Here is a 25,592-nt window from a genome sequence, read left to right as displayed (position 1 = left end):
ATCTATATTCATTTTTCATTCATATTAATCATTCAGCATTAACGTGGCTTCTTTCATTTAAAAGCTTAGCGGTTGATTAGCTGGATGGATAATAAAATTAGATCAATATAACTAAAATTCTACATCGTAAAGGTACTTCTCATGGAAATGCAGATGGCCTTTCTTGACGCCCTTGCGAAAATTCTTCTGTTGGACGTATTGTTTTTGACCAAACATCAAAAATTATAGCGCAAGACCGACAATAACAGGACGAATTTCTCCGCGCTATTTTAACTAGTAAAAGAAGTGGGATTAAATTTTTATGACAGGATATATCTTCTAAAGATGAATATACAAAGGTATATCTATCTTAATGGGATTCACTAGTTGTTTACGATGAACTAATATACAGAGAATGGATTTCACCTAATTAAAAAAATAAAATTCTTCAGTTAATCGTACCCCAAATTTCCATCGATACTATCCTAAAAGAAGCTCATGATTATCCTCTTGGTGGACATTTTGGTATGAATAAAACACTAGACAAAATTCGGAAACGATTCTGTTGGGCATGTTGTAAGAAACATGTTGAACATTGGTGTAAATCTTGTTTAACATGTATTGCAAAAAAAAAGTTTCTTCAGACAAGGTTCACAATCCGATGTAAATCTATAACGTGGGATCACTTTTTTATAGTTTAGATAGATATTTTAGAGTCTTTTCCCATTTCTTCATCAGGAAATAAATAGATAAACTAAAACTATCGCTGATGTCTTTGTTGGAGAAATTGTATGTAGATATGGAGTCCCTCTCGAAATTCATACTGATCAAGATTTTGATTCTAAATTAATTAAAGAATTAGCATTCTTATTAGGAATTAAAAAAACTAGAACAACAACTTTACATCCACAATCAAACGGTCAAGTTAAGAGACAAAACAGAACACAATTGTAATATTTATCCAAATTCATACAAGATAATCAAACAGATTACGATTGTTGGATTCCCTTTTACTTATTAGCTTACAGATCTGATGAACATTCGACAACATGAGTCACTCCAGCTGATATTTACACTGGTGCTGATTTAAGATTACCTTTAGATCTGATACGTGAATTACCTCCTACCTTAAATGAATCGACAACATCTATCAACTACATCCTCAAACCAAAAACTACATTAAATAAGATTTACAGTTTGGCACGACACAATGTTAAATTATCTTTTCAACGACACAAAAACTACTACGATAAGAACGCTAGGAATATTCATTTTTCGGATGAACAAAAGTATGGTTTTTAAATTCCCGAAAAACTAAAGAAAAAACACCCGAACTTCAGTGCAACTAAGATGGATCATACACTGTTATACAGAAGATCAACGACGTTGTTTACTGTATCCAATAATTAACAAGATACAAGAAGCAAAATATCCATATTGACAGATTAGCAACTTATCACGATAGGTAATCTTTCTGCTCTGTTGACGGCTTTTTTGAGCCGTGGTTTTTCCCGTAAACCGTCGAGCAAATGCTGGAGCAAGGACATAGGCTAGGTACCATAACATGTCAACTCCCCACTCTCGACCATGGATGATTACCATACATGATTAACAGAGATTTTCAAGATAATTCATTTAAGACGACTGTGTTGTTTGAAGAAATTTGATTGTCATCAATAAACGGGCCCTCTGGTCGATTACCAAAGGATTAGCTCGCTTAGTATACTAGTTTCTTCGGTTTTGATGATTAAAGACATTATCAAGATATCTGATTATGATAAAATAGATCACACCAAGAGACGAGTCTTTTGGCTTTTACAGAAAATTTAACCCGTTTGATAATATTTGACACTAATATGTTATTTGAAGAATTTGAATTATCATTAAGAAACGGACCCTTTAGCTATTTGCAAAAGATTACTCCGCTTAGTGTACTACTTTCTCTAATTTTGTTATTTTTCTTTTTTTTTCTTCGGATTGTCGGGATGACAATCTAAATGAGTAGGGAATAATGTAGAATATAGATTTCGTCGTTCTTCTCAACATTGTTTAGTTAGTTACCAAGGACAACGCTTAGTAATATATTGTTGTTATTCTTTTTAGTAAATCTCGCAAATTGATTGAGTAAACTGACTTACCTAATACAATTATTTTATATGTTGATTTGTTCTATTAAAGTTTTTTTATATAATTTTTACTTATTATTTACGTAAGTATATTAAAATAGATAATTATCTAATCTGAATTAAGTGATACAGTTTACTTCTTCAATTTCCATGATAGTAAAAGGTAAAAAGTGATATTTTTCAGTCCCATCCTGTAGATCACACATATACAACACCCATGAATCATTATAAATGTCGGTTAGCTTCGGGTTTCGCAAGCACACATTTAAATAATGAGTGATATTCCATTTATAGTTGAATGAAAAGGATGTAGTGGAATGAAAATCCTCAAGTTAACAGCTTGCACCTAATCTCAAGACAAATCAGATGGAAAATATTCACGAGAATCAATAAAAATCTTTCCATTCTGTACAAATGTAGACCTTCGACCTCTTTTTTGGTAGCTCACGTTGTGGTATACGTTACTTAATTATTCTGTGAACTTTATCTTTGTTCGATTGTAGAAAATTCTGTTTCTGTTTCTACGAGCATAATTATTGATTATGAAATAAATGATAGGTATAGAAATGTAACGTTTGATCTTTACCTTACGTTGTTAAAATAAATAGTTCGGCCTCTAAGATATATTCATAATCGCGTTTCCGAGAGTAAGCAAGAAGTTGACTCGTGAAAGTTCTTCAAGTTTTGATATTACTACAATCAACGAATAGCGAACACAGTGTTATCCACGTAGGTCGCCGCTTCGATGAACCGTTTAAAATACAATTGAGTACTGTTGCATCTATCGAGGAGAGGCCCGACAGCGCCGCAACGAATACTCAATCTAATTTCTAGGCAATATGAATTTTAGAGAGGAGATAATCTAAGGCTGCTTTTTCTCATAAGAGAAAAAGTCTTATGAGTTGAGCACTTGGATTATCGCGTATGAAAGGAATAGCAGGCTAACCACTGAATAATGAAATCAGTCTCAGGAAATAGCTGAGTCTTTATTTCGATCAATGCACGCGCTGCTAGGCAAGATAGAATTATAAGTCCTCTTGCCGCAGCGACGAGCGAATTGATACTTGCGAAAGCGGCTCCTTCCTACGCTTGGTAGCCCCTACAACGCTATTTTTGATATTCGCATAAACTTTGTACAGGTTTTGTCGCAAAATGGCTCGCTCGAAATTGAAAATTAGTGACTTAAAAAATCAAATAGAAAATAATGAATTTTTTTAATATAAATCGTTTTTCAAGGAAAAATGGCCTCTTAAAATTATAAGCGATTTAAGTTAAATATTTAAATAACACGGAATTTACAATAAATTTACGGAAGATTTTCACATCAAAAAGTTACTCGTGATAAGTGGAACATTACTCAAAATAAAATCCACTAACTTAACAATCCATTTTTGAATAATAATTAAATAACGAATTCGGAAATTCCTCTTTTAGCTATTATAAAATCAACTAACGGGTAACAATCATTATCAGTAATTTTATAGGTATGTACAGTTGAATCGCTATCTCGCAACGCAATTTTAAATGTTTAAATAAATTATAAATTTTTTTATTTATTCATAGCTCAGTCGAAAATCAGTTATCAAAGTGTTAAATTCTTGCTTCTCTTTCTTAAGGTCTAGGATCGTTATTGTATATTCGAATTTGCATCATATTTATTTGTTGTAAAATTACTAGCGATATTTACTTCTAAATTAAATTAAACTAACAAATACATATTGAATGACTATAATAACTTGAGATTCGAGATTAGCGCATCAAAATTGACTAAATAATGCTTTTGTTCGTAAAAAAAAACTTTGCAATTATCGATTTTGCATTGTATACAATAAATTTCCCACGCTTGTGACGTCACGCTCCTTATATGGTTTTGTTTTCGCCGAATTACCCTAACACATTTACGCGTATGTGAGAAGAGCGCCTTAGCTCTGATACCGCCTTTTTTTAGTTTTCTTGTATATGACGGGTTGCTGTTTTGTAGTGGAAGATGAAGGAAAAGGCTAATCAGACTGGACCGTTACAGAAAAGAGCGACAGTAATTTAAACGCATGTCGTTATGGAATAAAACCCTATTATAATTTGTAATATTGAGCGAGCTTCTAAATAAGAAAGACTGTGATCTCGAAAACCCCTTTATTCGCGATTACCCCTCTATCCATTACTTTTTGGTATGTCCGCGTGCCGACGTTGATCCGGACATATGTATTGTAACGTTGTGTTTGAGAACTTAAACAACGCACATAACGGAAATTAAATATATAACTAGGTGCCAGGCATTAACAAAAATTATTTGTTAAATTTTTCGGGTGTCGCAGAGCAATACTTCTCCGAACTTTATTGAACTCTATATCTACTTGTTTTCCCAGGGCAGAGAGTGGATTCCTGTTTGTAAAAAAGTGGGTCAGAAAAGAAGGGGAAGAAACAAAGGAAACGCGTAGACAATTAATGCAATTGATAGCGCGTTGAGATTAAGATAAACAATAAAACAGAATTTATTATCAAAATCCATTTAACAAAATTAACGCAGCAAAACGAACACACACGCTGTAGTAAATTTGGAGGGTGTATGGCGCAATTACAAAACAATAATTTACTAAGGAAAATTTACAAAATAGAATTATAAAAAATCGTACACGCAATTCACGAGCTTATTACAGCGTCCGGTTGCAATCGGCAAACATTATGTAAGATTAACAATAGGAAAAGAAAAAAGAATTAATCGATTGATCGCAGTGTTTGGCACGACAAACAACAAAACGGGATCAGCGGCTCGTAGTAACAACCAGTGAATGTGCGGCAAATGCGACAGGACCAATTTTAAATTAACCGGTAAATTAAAGGCAAAGCAGCGGAGTGGACCCACAACCAAAAGCGTGACAATCAGCAAATCCAATGTATATGAATAATGAACAACGAATATAATCGCTTAATATGAATTATCGTCGTCATTTACTTGGGCGCACGTGCTGGATCGCTCAACAATCAGCCTCGGCTTAAGTATCGGCAATCAACAATCTGAAATTTACTCAAAATCCAGGATCAATGAATCGATTAGGTAGCGACAAACAATAAGGCAACACCTCGCTAAGACTTGGCTGAACGAGCGTAATATCGAAACGGAGATTCAGCGCTAATCGCGGTTTAGATTCCCTTCGCGGATAAGACGTCCGGTCGTTATCGCGGCTGATAACTCTCTTCCCAATTCGTTGCTCCTTTTCCGGCTCGTTTTGACTCTTTTCTTACTCATTTGCATAAATTTAAATAGATGATGACGCACAGGTATGATTGTGAGTATGTGTGTTGGGTTGGTGTGAGGTCAACAATAACCTTGATCGATGTTGTCATCAAGAGGTTGATAGCAAGTGTAGATTTGTTTGTGTCACTTGCTCCCATGTTCTGAGGTTGTCGAAAAATAAAAAAAATTAGCATATCAGAATACAAAATCTCCCAAATACCGACGCGCAATCTTGAGCAGAACTCCGCACTGAGAGAACAATCAGCGGTAGTCAGCGGTCAATTTTTGAGCGACCGAACCACCCGTTACAGTAGATATGCGTAAGCGTATCACTCATGCTCAGTCCATCAAATTAAAGATACAGATTAGATAGAGCCAGGAAAGGAGCGGCGTAGATTTGGTTTGACGTGAAAATGAAGATGCGCGTAAAGAAGGAGAGAAAGAAGGTATAAGAGAAAGATAGTGTAGCATAATATAGGAGCGAGTGAGCACACATGAGAAATGCATTGCGCACACAACCGCAGGTGATTACGAGGAGGTCAGCGTAGCGTACGTGCGAGTATCTGGCTGTGCGCTCGCTCTCTTCAGCGTGGAACGCCGATCTGACGGAAACACCTTCACTCAATGCCACGGATCACTGCAATTTTTTTGGACTTTCTTTCGCTTGATTTTGATGATCCAATTCGCAGTCTACACAGCAGATCTGCGGGCGTATTGTCAGCTATTACCGATGCCTCCAAAAACACCATCAGCAGCAACTGCAGTATAAGGTTTCTCTCTCCCTCCCTCTCTCTTCTTTAATTCGTGCGCGCGCATATTCTGCGGATGCTGTCAACCCAAGTTTCGGTTAGCCGACCGTGTACATCACTACACGGTTGTGCAATTGCGGTACTCAAAGTTACGACAGAAAGTATGAACTGCTACGTGGGCATGAATTTGTGTCAGCTTGTGGCAGCTGAACGTTCTCCGAGTACACCGCAGGGTTTTTTTCTGTCGTTTGGTAAGACTGTATCATTTGTAACCACTGTAATGGTGGCAAAGTTCTTATTGTAAACTTTAAAGTATAATTTTTGCAGTAGAAATTTTATATAATATCAATAGGAAATTATAGGTACTATTAATAATGAAATTTGCTTACCACGTGAAGAAGATTGATTGTCCCAAACAATTGGTGTAGGTCGCGTTCCATGAATAGTTCTAAAAGATGTTCTAGTTGATCTTCTAGCTGTTGCTCCACGTAATAATGGTACGTTTGATGTACCCATTGTTGTACTTCCTTGTTTTGCATTATCAGATGGAGAAGCTTCTGCCTCTCTGTTTTCATCTTTTGATTCAGTATTAGTCAAATCAACACGAATTTCATCTGATTGCTCTGTATTTGTGTTATTTATATCAAGTACAATTAACTCAGATATCCTGCTTTCCGGAACTTTCGAGTCATCTAGAATATGAACGTTAATAACATATGAAAAATAATTTTATATATTTTGCATGATAATTATTATATTAATTTATATTTGAAAACAAGTCTGAATTAATCAATTCGCAGATAGCAATAAATATTTTAAAAAATAATAAAGATATCGAAGTTGGATTTTTTTCAAAATACTTATAATACTTTGAACTTTCGAAATAATTACAACAATAAACAATAGAAATTTTCTTTCGAAAGTTATTAACTTTCTGTTTAAACAATTGCTAATATCTCCAAAAGTATATTTTTTTTGAAAAATTCTTGCTCCTGCGTGTTCCTGAGAATTTTTGCTATCGAAATCAATTATAAAATTCAAGGGCCCGACATATCGGAAGGCGTAGCCCTAATTAAAAGAAGATGCCACGGTGTACGTCGCAACGACACCGGGACGTCTTCGTGGTCTTGCGCTGAGACGTTTTCTTCTAAATGGGGCTACGCCTTCCGATATGTCGGGCTCTTGAATTTTATAATTGATTTCGATAGCAAAAATTCTCAGGAACACGCAGGAGCAAGAATTTTTCAAAAAAAATATACTTTTTGAGATATTAGCAATTGTTTAAACAAAAAGTTAATAACTTTCGAAAAAAAATTTCTATTGTTTATTGTTGTAATTATTTCGAAAGTTCAAGGTATTATAAGTATTTTGAAAAAAATCCAACTTCGATATCTTTATTAGTTATTAAAATATAGCCGTTTGAAAATTTTTTATCATTTTTCTTTAATTGTTGATAACTTTTGATATAATTAATATATCATCATCAAAATTTGGGAAATATCTCACTTTCATGTGTACAAGAATTGTGCCAAATTAAAAAAAATCCGTGACCTAGGGCTTATAAGTCAATCGAAATAGCCAAGAATAACCCATATATATTCAATAAATGATACATTCCTTTATATTTTATGTTTTTAGGAATAAGGAACAATAGATTTATAAAAAAGTTTTTTTTTATTTCTGTGTTCGTGGACCGGTTAAAAGAGGTTAAGAGGATGGCTTCACGAGGTGTGAACGCGCTCACGGCTAAATAGTATTCTGGACGTACATACTAATCGTATACAAAACTAACGTCAGGATGAGGATCACTGGCAGCTCAAAATACGGTGACACTCGCTTAATTTACTTTATTTACAGAACATATGTACATATGAGTGCGCTTGATAAAGTCACAATACCCGAATATGAAAAAAGGAAGGTGTTATGAATGCGCTCAATACGCACCAACTTGGTTACTGGCAATCTGTTGCTAAAGTTCGGTATTGTTCTGGCAGTTCGTCGTTGCTACTCAAATTGGAGCCAGTGCTGTTAGCGCGAATCCTTACCGGGATGCGTACTCACACAGATACAGAGCTGTGACACTGGTTCCGCGCGACCGAATCAACAGTTACACCCACATGATCCGCATACCCGTTGTGTATCTTCCTGAAAAAATCCGGTGAAGCCGCGGCCAAAAACAAATGAAAATGAAACAGGAAAATCCTATAAAACGATTTCGTGACGCGATTGATTTTCTTGAGCTGGGGTTACACGTGCAACTTATGTCTATCTCTTTCTCTCTCAATCTTCTCTTCACTTTTCGTGATCGCCATCCCAGCTCCTCTTTTCTCCGTTGGTTTCTCCTGGTTCCACCAATCAGCTTATCTACCGCACCTCAAATAAAAAAATAATCATGAATGTGTATACGTATGTATTCTTAGCCTTAAAACGGTGAACTGATACTTGTGAAAGCTAACGGAAGAATGGATAAAGTCGTAATTCTCCATTACAACACTATAATCCCAGTAATTTCAGCCGAATATAGAAATTTTGAGAAACAATCAACTTTACTTTCTATTTCATTAATTTTTTTCATCGCATACGTGATTTTTGTGTTTTTAGCGTAAATGTTAGGACTACGATGACTTTTCTGTATAGGTAAAAAAGTTCATAGTATAAAAAGGCAACTATTATTAATATTTCAAGTTTGTGCAAAAACATACACGTGTTATCACACATAATAATTCTAAGGAAAAAATATCGAATAGTGCGCTACATGAGTTTATTAATAATCGATATTGTACACAACCGTAAAAATCTATATTTTAATGCAACAAAGAAAAATAAACTTTCCAATAATTTACTCAATTAGTAATAAATAGCTCTGACATATTTTATCGAACGAAAAAAGTTTCAAGAATACCTCTCAATCAATAAACAAATATCTAAGAGACCCTTTGAGAGACGTTTCGTGTTTCGAATGAGGCTCTTATTTTGAACTTTATACATCGAGTATAATTAACATCGAGTATAATTGAGATATTCCGAGACTGCTAATCCATTGATAATTGTCTTTTTCTTATTTTTTATTTTTTAATGTCAAATAATTTTTTTCACTTACTTCGCAATTTTTATAAAATTAAATGATATTCTATTAATCGTTCCTATAATTTGTAACTAATTTTCATCATATACTCATCCAATACAAATGTTTTTAAAATCAGATCTTGTGTCAAATTGTTCAGGACTATCCTAGATTGTTGAAGCTCGAAAGGTGTTTGTGATATTCCAGGAGAAGTCTCGACAAATTCAATAAAATACATACATATACAGTTTTATCATGCACGAACTAAACTCTCTTGACCACTATGGCGGTTTAATTCCATATTAAATAGAAGCAGGAATACTTATTGCTCTGGATCAAAATTTAAATTATCATTCATTCACGTATACGAAATCTGTTCAAAAAGTATCGCAAATTTTGAACTTCCACGGGCTACGTAAATTTGATTTTTAATTTTTTTGTAGCGTTGTACTGGTACTCATGTTTCTTACTTATGCTGACAAAGTCGGCCATTTTTGAAGTTTAGTTAATTTTTGACAGCTCTTTTACTTGGATGTGTTTTTGGCTCGTCTTCGATTTTTGCCTATTCTAAAAAATGGATCAAAGAATCTGTATGAAATTTTGTATGAAAAATAAAATAAAGTGTTCTCTCTTTGTATGAGATGTGGCAAATAAAGTTAGTTAAACCACGAGCGATTGACAAGAAAAAGAAGTGGACGACGATTACGAAAAACGGGACAGCGAGACTGATATGGAAAGATGTAAGTTTCGCATACAAACACAAGTTACGAAAATCGGTAGTATCGGTTAAAGCATCGAGCCATATGTATCGTTTAACAATATTTTGTTCTTTCAATTTTTTTTTGTACACAACTTCGCCGATGACATTGGATTTTGATGGATAGACGCTCGGTGTACGAGTTTTGTTTGTGTTCGGTGGCTGAGTCGTACTTAGCCGATTATAAAACCAAACTAAGCAAATGGGTCTTATAAACTGTACCTAGATGGTCTTAGATTGAGGGAAATACATATATTAGTATTTTTTCCGACAGCAGAGCTGCACTTATAACTCTGGAAAGGTATTTGCTAACTCTTATCTAAACTAGGTATGCTATTGGAAGATCAGAGGTAATGTTATTGCGGATAGACTAGCAAAGTTAAGAACAAAAGAGAGATTCATCGGCTCGGAACCAGTAGTTGGGATCCAAACAACCTCCTTATTGTAAAAATTAATCTGTGGGTAGAAGAAAAATACCAAAAAAGTTATTTAAATACTCGTAAATGCGAGCAAGCCAAGATTCTTATAAAGTCGGAGTTTCAGCAAAACTAGGTCGAAGAAGTATTCGAACTAACAAGGGAGAGATACTTACCATCCGTCCCGATTTTTCTGAAACTTGACAGAGGGGTAGAGTTTTGAAAAATATTTGACACGTATTTTTTTTTATCTGTGGAAATTCACATTTAAAGGGTGAAAACCACCAATCCAACTTCACCCCTAATCCCGTTTTTATTCAATTTCTCAAGGTTGAATCAACATTTTTTACGAAATCCAACGTCTACTTAACTATTCTAAAAAGACAAGTATTTGGGTACAGTTTAGGAGCTTGAACGCTCATTAGTAAGAATGTCTAGGGGAAAAAACTACCCTTAAAACTCACCCCCGAAACAGGTTTTTTTAATATCTCGAGATTTGATCGGATTCTTCAGGATAAAATCTATGCCCCTTTTATTTTATAAAAAAATGAGTATTCAAGCAGAAATTAGTGATCAAAATATGTTCAGGCGGTGAGAACCACCCTTAATACTCACCTCCAAAAGCAATTTTTTTAATAAATTCGAGATTGGATCGGAATTTCTTGATGAAATCAACGTCTGTTTCTTTCTTATAAAAAAATGAGTTTACAAGAAGAATTTAGGGATCCACTTATATAGTGGGTGAGAATCAAAACCCTTGAAGTTCACCTTCGAAAGGAATTTTTTAATACGACAAAATTTGGTAGGAGTTTTTCTTAAAAAATTAAGGCCTGTTTATTTCTTATGAAAAGATGAGTATTTGAGCAGATTTTTAATTCTGGAAGGAAGGGGTTACAGAATTTAATTTTTTAACTTTTGTTTTTGACGTAAAAATATTTTTATCGGCAAATTTACTAGATAATGGGCATGTAGATACATCATAACAAATTATTGTTCACCTATTTAGAGATTAATAAAAAACAGTAATTTAAAAAAGTTTAATACAACAGTCTTTCTACAATATAATGTTAAATTGCTTATTTAAGTCTATAGTCATATTATAAGTGAAGTAAATAAGAAAGTTTTCTAATTGCAGGATATTTAATAGCAACCATAAAATAACAAATAATCCCAGTGTTCGCCGCTTCATTGTTAAATAATTCTTGTTACATATTTTTGCAATTGTTTCGTCGTATTCATATTTACAGATTAAAAATAATCATGTTGTTGCATTTTCATCGAAATTCAAATCACTAAATTCAAATAATCGTTCCACTATGTGATAGAGAACGTCTTGGAGCGGCACTCCATATTTTTGCCTATTTTTTTTTTTATTTTTTTTTTTTATTTAACGTCGCTCTATTTATGCTCCATCAGTGCTAATCAGCGATGGAGGCTTGCAATGTGTTTGAGAACAAAGCACATGAAACTTTTTTCAGTGGTGCTTGTATCAATCAGCAGGGACTGGGAATCGAACCCGGGTCTACCGGGTGCGAGTCCGTCGCCCTACCGACCGAGCCATTGCAGGCCTCAATTTTGCCTATCTAGTACATAATTTTTAGAAGATATACTGGAACGCTTTAGGTTTATTCGTATTATTTTTCACAAGATAGATCGTTTTTTTAATTGTTTTATGATCCGTTTTTGAATTCGGACGGTAAAAATATATACGCTAAATACAGTTTCATCCCTGTACAACGTAGAGCTGGCAAACCCCAGTGACAAAACTTGTATGGTTACGTTTCTCTTTTATATAGATTTTTTCAAATTTTTTTTGTCGAAAAATAGTCATAAATACCGGAGATATTGCTGTAACAGAGTTTTGAGGGTGGTTTATGAGGGTGGCTTCCAGATCCTAAATTCCTTTTGTAGCACAACAACTGTATAATTCTCTCATCAATTTTTAAGCGTCATAGCAAATGAAAAATCACCAAAATTGGTGATTGGCTACTATTCATATAGCAATAGTAGGGTTTAGGGGTAGTTCAGCCTCGAAATATTAAATAACGAAAAAACTTCGAAGCTGATCAACATTATTTTATCATTTTCTAAATGAAAATTTATTTGTCAATTTTCATGGTAATTTCGTGATTTTTTTACGCGAAAAATCCAATCAAAAAGGTTGTTTTTTCCCTTTACATCGTAGGGATTGTACCCCAGAGACAAAACCTATATAGTTACATTCATTTTTTTATAACGAATTTTTTAATTTTTTATTGTCAAAAAATATTGATATAAACCGAAGATATTGCTGTAATAATGTTTTAGGGATAGTTTTTGAGTGTGGTCTTCAGATCTTACATTTATTTTCTTACAGACTAACAGTGCTATTGTCTAGTCCACTTTTAAAAGTCATAGTATATAGAAAATCAGCAAAATTGGTGATCGGCAACTATTTATATAGTATTAATAGGGTTTAGGGGTAAGTCACCCTCGAAATACATAAAAATGAAAAAACACCGAAACACGTCAATTTTATATTATCATTTCCTGGATGAAAATTTATTTTTCAATTTTTTTTATAATAATTTTATGATTTTGTACAAGAAAAATCCATTAAAAAATGTAGTTTTTCCCCTGTACATCGAAAGGGTTACAACCCCTGAGTCCAAAACTATGCGGTTTTGTTGTTTTTTAAGTAAGAAATTTTTTACATTTTGTTCATCAAAATAGATTCATTACAACCAAAGTTACTGCTGTTTAACTGTTTTTAGGGGTGACTTTTGAGGGTGGTTTTCATCCGTAAACAACTTTTTCCGTCGATAAAAAATACCTGTCTTAATTTTTTATAAAGTATAACATGTCTCAATTGGAACAAAATTCGCGTCACTCAGCTCATACGAGGTCTGTCCGGAAAGTATCGGGCCTACGTCTCTATATTCGCGCCATAGTGTTCGAGCGACCTCTACCGGACAGAAACGCCAACAGTAAAGCCTCACGAATCTATTGGTTACTTGCTGACACCTGCCGGACGTATAGTTCATGCGCAGCGTGTCTTTGTTTACAGTGCCTTTTTCGCGTTCGTCGGATTTTGATATTGTCAAAAATGACTGAAAAACAAGATCAACGAATTTGCATCAAATTTTGCTTTCAACTCCGAAAAATGAGTTCGGAAACTATTGACATGATGCAAAAGGCCTTCGGAAACGAATGTATGAGTAAAACACGAATAAAAGAGTGGTATAAACGGTTCAAGGATGGTCGCACTTCTGTCGATAGTGATTCTCGTTCCGGCCGACCTTCGACGACAAAAACCGCAGACAATATTGAACGGGTGCGACTTACAATCGAACAAGATCGTCGTATGACTGTGCGAGAACTAGAAAAAGACCTTGGGATACCAAAAACTATCATTTCAGAAATTTTAACCGAAAATTTAGGAATGAAACGCGTGTGTGCGAAATTCATCCCAAAATTGCTCACAGCAGAGCAGAAGAACATTCGCTTAGAAATCCCTCTGCAATCTGGAAATGGTCAATAATGATGATAATGTGCTTAGAAAAGTTATTATAGGTGATGAATCATGGGTTTATGGTTATGATCCTGAAATAAAACAACAATCTTCACAGTGGAAGCATTCTGAATCGCCAAGACCAAAAAAAGCACGTCAAAGTCGGAGCAATGTTAAGTCAATGTTGATTGTTTTCTTCGATTGTGAAGGTATTGTACATCACGAATATGCACCAACAGGTGAGACAATCAATAAAGAATACTACGTTCAAATTTTGCGACGTTTGCGTGATGCAGTAAGAAGAAAACGGCCGCACATTTGGGAAAGTGGTGACTGGCTTCTCCATCACGATAATGCGCCAGCGCATTCTTCCAATCTTGTGCAGCAGTTTTTGAGCAAACACAATATCGCATTGCTTCGACAACCTCCATACAGTCCCGACATAACCCCTTGTGACTTTTGGCTGTTCCCAAAACTAAAAAAACCACTCAAAGGACACCGAATCAATGACAAAACAACGGTTGAAAACAATGCGACGAGTGCACTTAAGGCTATCCCTAAAAGTGAGTTCCAGGACTGTTTTGAAAAGTGGAAACATTGATGGAACCGTGTTATTCAATCAAGTGGGGATTACTTTGAAGGATGCCACCCACCATATGATAAAGAATAACGCTAGCACGAAAATATAAAGGTAGGCCCGATACTTTCCGGACAGACCTCGTATAATGCGTTCCGTGTGTCCAACTTAATTTTAACAACATAAATCGCGGAACCATTACAAAGTCGCACCTACAACAATAATAAATATTAATATTTTGTAAATATCAGTTAAATGTGTAAACGTCTGTGTATGAATGTATGTTTGCTGTGTGTATGTGCGAGTGTGCGTGGTGGTGTGTGTGCGCATGTACACGAGTTTGCAAGAGTGCCTGAGTACGTGGTTGTGTACGAATGTTATAACGGTTTATAAATTTCAATACGTTATAGAGAAGAAACTATTATGAATTATTATAAGATATTAGTCTTGGTGATACTATGCTCGATTTGCAACCGGGTTTATGCAATGGCTCGTACTCGGCCGAGCTTGGTTATCTGCATTAAAACTACCTCGTAGCCCGCGTAGAGCGTCGTGGGTAAATGTAAGAGAAATTGCGAATAATAAATACGAAGGGAATCAGCACAGGAAACGGACAAGAGTCAAGCGAGACAAAAGAACGCGTAACTAGTATAATTGCTATTTATATAAATAAAATTATAAATGATACAAATGTAGAATAATCACAATGCGATTTAATGAAGCAGCGCAGAGTAAGAGAGAGAAAGCAAGCAAACCGAGAGAGACAAAGTACGAGGAGCTACTTACATTTTCCTCGGCCATGCCTTTTTTGAACGCTCAAACATCGAAATTCGTTGGTGCAACAACGACTCGTATTCCTCGCGTTAAACCGGCGTTAATTGTACTCTCGGCACACCGCACACGCACACTCTATCCACCTAGAGGCTGTCGGAAGCCGGTATCGATGGCAAAACCAAAATCGCTGTCCTTCTTAATAGAAAAGCCACACGAAAGCGGCAAGGCTTTAAATGCAGCGCGTCAATCAACACTTTTTCGCAGCTTCGAGTCGAACGGCTAATTGTCGCTCGCGGTATCCCTTCTCTCACCTCAGTCTCAGTCGTGCGCGTCCTGACCTGTCAAAACGTTCTCAGCGCGACGTATATGTTAGGGCATATTGCTCTCTCTCTCTCTTTTCTCTAACGCGACTCTCTGTTGCTCTCTCTCTCTCTCTTTTACCTTCTGGCTGTGTCGGCTGCTGCTACGTCGAATACCTATGTAATTGCATATAAAGGATATTAACATAATTTATATAAATGATATGGATGATATGAAGATACAGAGAAACGTAACGAGCTTAGAAATAAACTCGTTGTTTGTATAAGTCTGCAAGCGTGTGAAAATGAGTGGGCGAGCCTCCACGTCTATTAGAGATATGTATGTATATTTTTTTATGTATGTGTTTGCGCCATAGTATCATGCCGTTCCCGGCTTCCACTTCGGAAAACACTTTTCTTAAAATTCTTTTTAAGGATATCTTTTCATCAGTATCTTCTGACTCTGACAAAAAATCATATTTATTATTATCAATTATCAATTAATTTTTTAGTTAAATGACCGTTATTGCTCTCATCTGGATGAATCACTTTCCCATCAGTTGAAACCTCCAAATTGTGCAAATAACCCTCGTTATCTAAATAAAAAGCTCAAATGAAAGTTTGTATGTTTATGATCCATGCGCGTGTTAGCATAAGCGAGTACGTGGCTGATTACGAGCTTACAAGCGTGTGTGTCCTATGCGTTGTGCGTGTGTGTTAGTATTTACTTACCGTTCGATGCCACCTGATCGACGCTCAGCCGTTTCCGCCCGAATTTCGCACCTCTCACCTATGCATATCACATTCTTTGACGCCACAACACTATGCTATCCAGTGTTACATAATTTTCAGAGCACCAAGAAAAACATTTCGATGCAAGCGAATGCAATACACTAACCATTAGTCTTCGTTTTGACAATTAGGTTCGATAAATAATGTGAAGTTATCGTTGCTTGCAATTTGTTAGTCTTTTACATCGTATTTACTTATTATACTATATTATAACGGGGTACGATGTTTGGTGGGCTACGCGGTGCAAAGGTTTGCGGGCAAGCCTCTTTATTTGTGCAAGGATCAGCACAAGCTGCGCGAGTATCGCTCTGCCGTACGCAATGGCGCTCACTTTAGCGGCGCTCTGTGCGTTTACCGTGGGCTGGCCTCGTTGGCAATCGCATGCGCTTCCTTTGCGCCGAACCTTGCACCGAGACCTTACCTTCGGCGTGTGCTCTTGCTTCCGGGTGAAGTTCCCGTTAATTGCTGTCGTTACTTTTACTGAGCAGCTTTAACCTCGCTCGGAAGTATTGATAAATCCTGCTAGCTAAAAAGGGACGTATACGCACGAAGGCATATGACAGAAATGAATATGCGAGTATAGGAATAAGCACTTCTGAAGAGTCAGTCAATGATTAGATTAGTTGTTCTTAATTATCACGACGGTATCTTTTATTAATCAATGGTTCGGTTGCAAATTGAGGTCTGTGCAGCTGTAATAATTAAAAGTAAAATCCAAAGTGTCCTTTGGAGCTCGCTCAGGATGCCTTTTTTCTATTAGAGAAATAGCGCACACAGTGACTTCCGTGTTCATTCAACGTCGAACCTCGAGGGTCTAGAACTCGAAAAGAACGTGTGTATACGAGAGCAGTCTCTGCACTATTCTTATCTATGTATCTCTTTCTTGTATCAACGTGTATGAGACGCGTGCCCTCACTTTTTATAGCCGGCAGGTGCTGTCCCCGAGGGCAGTCTCACCGAGGAGACGAGTGCGCGAATATAACGTTCATTGTTATAACATTCATATTTATTTCATTCGGCTTTTTTTCTTATAGTAAACTCAAACCGACTCTTTTTTAATAGAATTTTCTACACACAAACGCTTCGTATAAGCGAATAAAGTATAAGTGCAAATTTGTACTATTTTCATATTGCTAGTAAAATGTAATCTTAATGATTTTTATCTGCAGATTTGATTGATGAAATTAATTTATTTAATTTATAACATGCATCAATGTAGTTAAAAACAGTTTTCAGTCGACTGTAGCGCGTGCATGTCAGTTCTTCAGCAGCACCCAGCTTACCGCGCCGCGTACTACTTTCTGTAGACGCCCGCTGATTAGCTGCTCTTTAAAATTAATTGTTTTATTATCTAATTATTAAAAAATGTTTTGAATAATTTTATCTTAAATAATTTTTTGAGATGAAACTAGTGATATAAGTTTCATTTAATGTTTTAGAGTCACCCTGTAGAGACCAGGTCGTTTTTACAGTTTTAACTATGTATCAAAAAGTGGTATTTTAAAAGAGTAATAGAAATAGAAAAGGTTTTCATGTAACGTTTTACTTTATCAATTTTTTTTTTTTTTTCGAGATACATTAATACAACAATAAACAAACAGTATTCTGGTCCGCAGGTATTCAAATCCCATAGGGCTTATAAAAGAGAATTTTATTTCCCAGGGATAAGTTGAAGCCTCACATTTAAAACGTTCAATAATTTATAAGCGTCGGCATGATCCGCTGACTCTCCTACATAGACGAAATGAAAAAGTTACTGAAATAAGCTACTTATGTTTTAAAAATATTTCTGATTTTATTACAAAACTAACTGCTTCGAATAATCATTTTGAAAACATTTGAAAACAATCATTAAAAAAATGGACATTACCGTTTTCATTCGATCCATGTTCAATAACTTCAGTAGGATGTTCTGGTTCTTCATCGGCACTTGGATTAACAGAAGAATCTTTAATATTAATCAAATTTTCAGTATTCTCGGTTTCCAAACAAACGTTAACTAAAACACTATGATCATCAGATGATCCAGTATTTGTCTGAAAAAAAGGTAAAAGTTGTAATCTTTATTGTAATTTGAACATTTCAGTTAATGTATGACAAAAAATATTTTCTTAAGGAAAATGTAATTATAAAAAAATTCTAATAATAGCTCATCACTTCGTGACTAAACCTCAAAATTGTCAACTGAAAAAGTATTAACTTGAAATTCAAGATCATTTAAATAAATAATTTGTAGCACATGCGTGTATTGTAAGACATGGTGACTTAACATAAGTATAGTATATGACAGACGCCTATTCGAAGGAGCTTCAATTACAATAACGTCTAGTGATTAGAATAGCAGTACTGTGGCGGCCATGGTTTATGAATCTAAACATCAGATTTGCAAATCTTGGGGTTTTTATATATATAATAAAGAAATAATAAGATCATTCTTTTACAGACGTTTTGTTGTTTGCAACATAAAACTACAAACAAACGATCTTATGACTATTGAAATCATTAAATTTTGTGTAACTACTGGCTTATTTGCCCAGGACGAAGCGTGAATAAACACATTTTTAATGAGACGAGTACACTCTAGCTATTAATCCGACGATCACGTATTGCTTCATTACGTTTATGTCTGTTTTTTTAACAAACGTCAGAGCGATTTGTGCATATTATCTGTCATTTAACAGTACAGTTTCACCAAGTAGCAAAACATGGATAAGCTTCCAAATTAAAATCATTTACGTAAGCTGTGACAGATAGCGTGGGAAAAAATAACACAAGTCAACAAGGATTTTCCGTAAGAATAATAGCAATGTATCTTGAAGATTTTTTATGCCCTGGATCCTAATTCGATTTTAGATATCTTCCATCACGTTAGATTTTGAGGTATTCTAACATAAGAGCGAGAGTTTATATTACATTGCGAATTAATTATTTTTATTAAAAACGGGTTATGCCTCTTGAAAATATCTCCCTTATCCTTCAATATTAATTTTTAATATTTTAAAAATCTTTATTTTCATCAGAAATATCGATAATTGAAACTTAGTATTTTTAAACCTTCAACAGGGTAACCTAAGTTCACTCTAACCTACAAACGTTAAACCCGAGACAGGTTAACGTGAGTGTGCAGTAACTCACTAACATTGAATTTCAGATAAGTTAATGTAAGTTCGCTGTAACTTGTGAGGGCTAAACTTACGACAGGTTAACCTAACTACATTGCAACCTGTGGTGGCTAAGTCCATAGTATTTTCAAATGTCTTATTTCGTCTTATCATTAATTTTCGGATTTATGAAACCCTTTCCTCTTTATATTTAAGCTTCTCGTTCCTGACTTCCTCTTTTGCTCTACGCCGTCATCTTCAGGTTTCACATTCCATCGACCTTGATAACTTCTTTCCAACCCCTGGATATCTTGATAAAATCTTTTTCCTTGCTCTTCACTCAGGTCTCCATGGTTTTTAGGAAAAGAATCTAAATAAGAGTTTAGAAAGTATATCATTAAACCATGTTTCAATCTAACTTTTTAAAATTGGTAAGCATTTTCCTATTAGTTACCTCATAATATTTCGCTTTCTTATTACCCATGTTACAGGTTGGTCATTAAATTAATAATAATCAACGCGTACCAGTATAAATCTAATGGGGTAAGACTCAATTTATTTCTAAATGCAATGATCAATAAATTTTGACTTGTAAATGCGAATAAAAATTAATGTAATAAATAATAGTTTATTACAAAACCTTGGAGATTGTCGTTGAATACGTCTACAAACCAGATAAGTGATATTGGAATAAATTATTCTCACTTCATAATTACTAAGTAATATTTATTAAAAATAATAAATGGTTTACACACGTTTACAGCAAAAGTGAATAATGTAAGTAAAAGTAATACGTAAAAGTAATATATAAGTCACCGAATTGACAAACTAGTGAGTGCACGGAATGTTAATTTTAAACTACCTGCAAAGCGTATGCGAGGCTTTTTATATCGTCTTTTTTAGATCAATCATCTTCGAAATTTGGGATTAATATAAAGCTGAAGTAGCAATTACTTGCTACGTTGCCATGTTATTGCAAAAAATGTTCGTGACATAGATATTAGGCAAGTCTGGCTATCGTTGCAAACGTTCGCAGAATTTTAGTCTTTTTTAACAGATTGAATTGTGGAATTGTATATGCAATGCTTAAAACTTTTGCGAAGAATACGTTGCAAGATGAAATATCTCGGAGCTTAAGATATTGCGATTAATATGCATTAATTGTAAAGTTAAAATTTGGTTTGACAATGAAATTATTATTGTGATATTGAAATATTTCTGATATTTAAGTTTTCAAAGAATTTATGATTCAGCAAAATTTGAGTTAATTACACTTCTTGTTTTATTGATTTTTCTGTTTTAATTTTTCTTTATAAACATATTTTTGGTATATAAAAGGTGTATCGGGTCGATTATATATAGTTCTACTCTGTTGTTTATAACAGTTCGTTTGTACAATGTTTCGGTTCTTCTGAAAGCGTTATTCGATGATTTGTGTAAGTAATCATTTGCTATTGTATTACGTATTAAGTTTCCTATAATTAATCCTATAACTATTAACACACTTCTTCTTGTCCTTTTTGTCTTAAGGTTGGCAGCATTCCCAGGCTGTCAAGCGTGCCATTCAGAATGATTTTCCAATACCTGCTGCACCTAAGCTGAGAACCAGGAAGTACTTCAAGATATGGTAAGTACAAAATTTGAATATATTTATATTTGAACTTATTCTGTTTGTAATCTATATTTGTTCCTTTAGTTGCAGAAATAGGCAACCATATGAACACTGCGGAAGTGTGATCGCTTGACTCGCAGTTTATATTATCTTGGAGAGTATGGTCCAAGATGAAGACACTCGGAATCTTTGTAGCTTATTCATTTACGAATTGTGCATATATAGTAATGAGTTTCGCAGGGTGTATATAGAGGTGTTTAGCGATTTTTATAATGTATTTATTGGTCCGAGTTTCGTTCATAGATATAGTTGTAATTGTAGCTAAATCTAATAGTAATGTATTTCACTAAATAAATAATAATGCAAGTAATAATAATAAAATATAAGTAATAGTAATGAATTATTTTTACGGCCTGTCCTATCTTAATTATGATCTTACTTTATGTTACATCTTGGAATGTCATCCCTCGGGGTCCAAACGATCATTGTACGAGAAAATGAAAATATAATAAAAATTATTTCAGATTAAATAATATTATCGATTCCTACCAAATTGAAAGAGCTAGTGGTCTATTTAGTAAAGGAGAGGGGATGGTTTCGTAGGTGTTTTGATATTGTTTTCATTTCGTTAAGTTCGGTTTCATTGTATTTGTTTTGTGTTTGCTTCTTTTGAGTATCTTTTGCTGTGCCCTTGATTGTCGCTAATAAATGTGTGATAGAATTATAGAATGCTTCTAGTAAGTTGATAGACCAGACATACACTCTATGTAGTGTATGTCCTCTGATTACTGTGTCAAATATCCATTTTTGAACGAGAACAACTTCTGTATCGTTCATTTTTCGATTATTAGATCCTAGATACTATTAGAAATATTTCTTAAAGTATTTTTAGTGAATATACCACCTGAGGTTACTTCTCCGTTCATTTCCTTTGCTATTACATTTAGTTTTTGGTTTTTGCTAAAAAGAATACTAATTGTTCTTGTAATTTATCTACGAGCGTGGGTCAATAAGTCCTTAGAAATCCGTTTTTATCGTTAATCAAAGTGAGCAACTTTTGTTTCTTGTTAACAATGGAAAAAAGTAAATTCCGAGCAATGAAAACACATTTATATTTAAAACGCTTTACATCGAAAGAAATCAAAGCTGAGTTAGATGCAGTTCATGTCGTATGAGCTCCTTTGTTTGCAACTGTTTACAATTGGGTAAATGAATTTAAACGTGGCCGTACATCGACTGCAGATGAACATCGTTCAGGTCGTCCTGTAGACGTGAGCACTCCGGAAATAATCATTAAAATCCATGACATGACTTTGAGTGACTGAAGAATAAAATTGCGCGAAATAGTTGGGGCCACAGGGATTTCCAAAAGGCACAGTCATTTCGATTTTGCAGAATAAATTGGACATGAGAAAAATTTCAGCAGGATGAGTGCCGCGTTAGCTCTCAGTCGAGAACAGACGCAGTCGAGTGGTGATCGCTGAGGCCCTCTTGACGCGCATGCACCGTAATCCGGACGACTTTCTGTGTCGATTCATAACTGTAGACGAAACGTGGATACACCACTACACTCTTGAGACAAAGGAATAGTCAAAGCAGTGGATTGTGAAAGGTTAACGCTCCAAAGAAGGCGAAGACAATGCAATCGGCCGACAAGGTTATTACCACTGTTTTTTGGGATGCACGTGGAAATATCTTCGTCGACTATTTAGAAAAACGACAAACAATCACTGGAGAGTATTATACGTCGGTGCTGGATAGCTCCTATATTTGCAACTGTTTACAATTTTTTAAATGAATTTAAACGTGACCCTTATAACGGGGTTGTTACTTGCCCGCGTTATTTCGCGAGAGAACGGAGAATATTATGTTCAGCTCTTTGCGGGCATACAATAACCGGACGAGGCTATGCCCCGATGCCTAGTTATGCCTTAAGGCCCGCGGGAGCGTCGTGGATCAAGCAGCTAGTCTTCGCATTAATTTATCGACGGGGGAACGTGGGAGGCAGTAGAGTTAGGTGTGAATAAGAGAAAGGTACATATAAGACAAAACGGCGTTTATATAATATAAGGGTTTATAAGGAGTGCAGTGCAGCGATAAAGAGAGAGAGAGAATAACAAGCTAGCGAGAGAGAAACAAGGCATACGAGAAGGTACTTACATAGGACGACTGAACCACGGATGAGCCCTATTTGACGCTCAAATACAGTGGAACTGACAACAACCTTCCACTCGCTTAATCCCACGCACTCTCTCACACAGCACTCTCGATGCACAAATTACTACCGGTTGTTTCTCCTTCAAGCTGCCACAAGGCCAAGTTGAGAGTCGAAAAGAAGTCGTTAATTTACAGTGCGGAAGCCGGCCGGCGAGAACACGTGCGCTTTCGGACACGATCAACAAGCTAGTGCCGCGGAAGAGCTCCCCACTCTCTCTCCTTCTCTGCCGAGCATATATCGGTTCTTACCTTCAGTTTGAGTCTACGTGAGTCTATCCTCTCTCTCGCTAATTCGCGTTGCATTGTATGTATTCTCTCTTTCTCTTACCTTATACTCTATTGCCCGCTGCTGCTGCTACTTCTAGACATCGTACATAAATTAATACTATATCAAATAAAGAATATAGATATGTGTAAGCATATAGGTACATAAATAAATATAGTCGTATGAGAAAGAGAGACATAATGAGTGATTTATCACACGTTATACCCTACATCAACAAAAGATGAATATCGTTCAGGACATTCTGTAAAAGTGAGTATACCTAAACAGTCGACAAAATCCATAACATGGATCGAGTGATCGGAGAATAAAATTGCATGAAATAATTTAAATGATGGTTTCAAAAAGTACTGTTATTTCTATTTTGCATGATAAATTGGATATGAGAAACATTTCGGTAAGATGAGTGCTACGTTTGGTCACATTGGAGAATAAACGCAATCGTGTGGTAGACTCTGAGGCTATTTATAGGTTTTTTCGTAATAATTTTGAGAAGTTTCTGTAACGATGCATAACTGTAGGTTTAACATTGACGCCCAAGCACGTCAACAACTGATGAAAATGTTCAAGCAGTGAAGAAAATTGTTCTGGAAAATCGTCGAATCACTATCAGAGAAGTTGCTGAGGATGTTAGTATATCGCTTGGCTCGTGCAATGAAATTTTTTCTAACGTTTTGGGCATGAGACGTGTGTCAGCGAAGTTTGTTCCGAAATTGCTAAATTTTGACCAAAAGAACCGTCGCATGAGCATCGCTCAAGAACTGTTGAATGACATCAACGACGACCCAGATTTACTCAAAAGGGTCATAACTGGTGACGAATCATGGGTATATGGTTATGATATCGAAACCAAAGTCCAATCGTCCCAATGGAAGAGCCCAGATGAGCCAAGTCCGAAAAAAGCACGCCAAGTTCGATCAAATGTCAAAGTTTTGCTCACTGTTTTCTTCGAATACCATGGCGTGGTGCATCAGGAGTTCTTACCATATGGACGTACGGTCAATAAACAGTATTATCTTGAAGTAATGCGCCGTTTGCGAGAAGCAATACGAAGAAAACGCCCAGAATTATGGAAAAACAATTCATGGCTTTTGCATCACGATAATGCCCCTGCTCACTCATCTTTGCTTGTGAGAGATTTTTTGGCCAAAAACAACACCACAATCATGCCTCAGCCACCATATTCACCGGATTTGGCCCCATGTGACTTTTTCTTGTTCCCAAAACTAAAGAGACCTATGAAAGGACGGAGATTTGCAACGATTGAAGAGATAAAGACTGCATCGCTGGAAGAGCTCAAGGCTATATCGAAAAGTGCTTATGAGAAGTGCTTTGAGGATTGGAAAAACCGTTGGCATAAGTGTATTGTATTTGAGGGGGATTACTTTGAAGGGGACAACATAAATATTGATAAATAAATAAATATTTTTTCTTAAAAATACAAAGTCACCTTACTTTTTGAACACACCTCGTAGATCAAATGAGAGCGAGCAAGACCGATACGATAAGATGAGACGAAATTGCGAATTTGGAAATCAATTGAAATTGCCGCATCTACTACCTTACGTAGTAGATGCACACTAAATAACATACATGACTTACATATTGGATCGAGGTGAACAAGTACGCATTAGATAGAATTAAATTTGAAATAAAGCGAATTTAAATAGAAATAACAAAAATTGACCAACGAATAATTATGAAATGTACATAATTATAAAGCAGCAGCGAATAAAAAAAATGAGTGAATTATAATTATACAGGGTGTTCCAGACCACCCGTACACGCCCTCTAGAATCCAAAATAATGGATTAATCAAAAACTACTTCAGACAAAAGTTGCTGGGCTTCGAGGGGGACATATCCGTACGACTTTGGCTTTGACCTTGGAGGTCATGTTCAAGGTCATTTCAAGGTCAACTTTGTTTTTTTAAATAGGAACCCCCATTTTTGACCCCGGATTCGGAAAGAGCGGGAAATTTTACGTCCAAAACGATATTTTTAAATTTTTTTTCATGGCCTTGAGAAGGTCGATATAAGGTCAAATGCTTGAAAAACTGCCTAAAAGCGTTTTTTTAATTTTTAAGATATCGAAAAATGACCTCTACAAAATTTGTGCAGA

The 25,592-nt window shown here is 35.4% G+C and overlaps 1 protein-coding gene across 1 annotated transcript in view; it reads right to left on the bottom strand.

The window, feature by feature from the left end:
- Positions 1-25,592, bottom strand: part of LOC131663408 (nucleoprotein TPR) — a 490,761-nt gene that overhangs the window by 11,518 nt on the left and 453,651 nt on the right. Inside the window, exons 14-15 of the mRNA XM_058933811.1 lie at positions 18,129-18,294; positions 6,479-6,781 (exon numbers count right to left, since the gene is read on the bottom strand). Coding sequence (XP_058789794.1) covers positions 6,479-6,781; positions 18,129-18,294 — 469 coding nt within the window. The remainder of the gene's footprint in view (positions 1-6,478; positions 6,782-18,128; positions 18,295-25,592) is intronic.

This window comes from Phymastichus coffea, unplaced genomic scaffold (assembly GCF_024137745.1).
Source record: "Phymastichus coffea isolate CEN01 unplaced genomic scaffold, Cenicafe_Pcof_1.1 PCOF00035, whole genome shotgun sequence".
NCBI lineage: Eukaryota > Metazoa > Arthropoda > Insecta > Hymenoptera > Eulophidae > Phymastichus > Phymastichus coffea.
The sequence above is the reverse complement of the archived record's forward strand: the minus strand, read 5'-3'. Positions and strand labels throughout refer to the sequence as shown.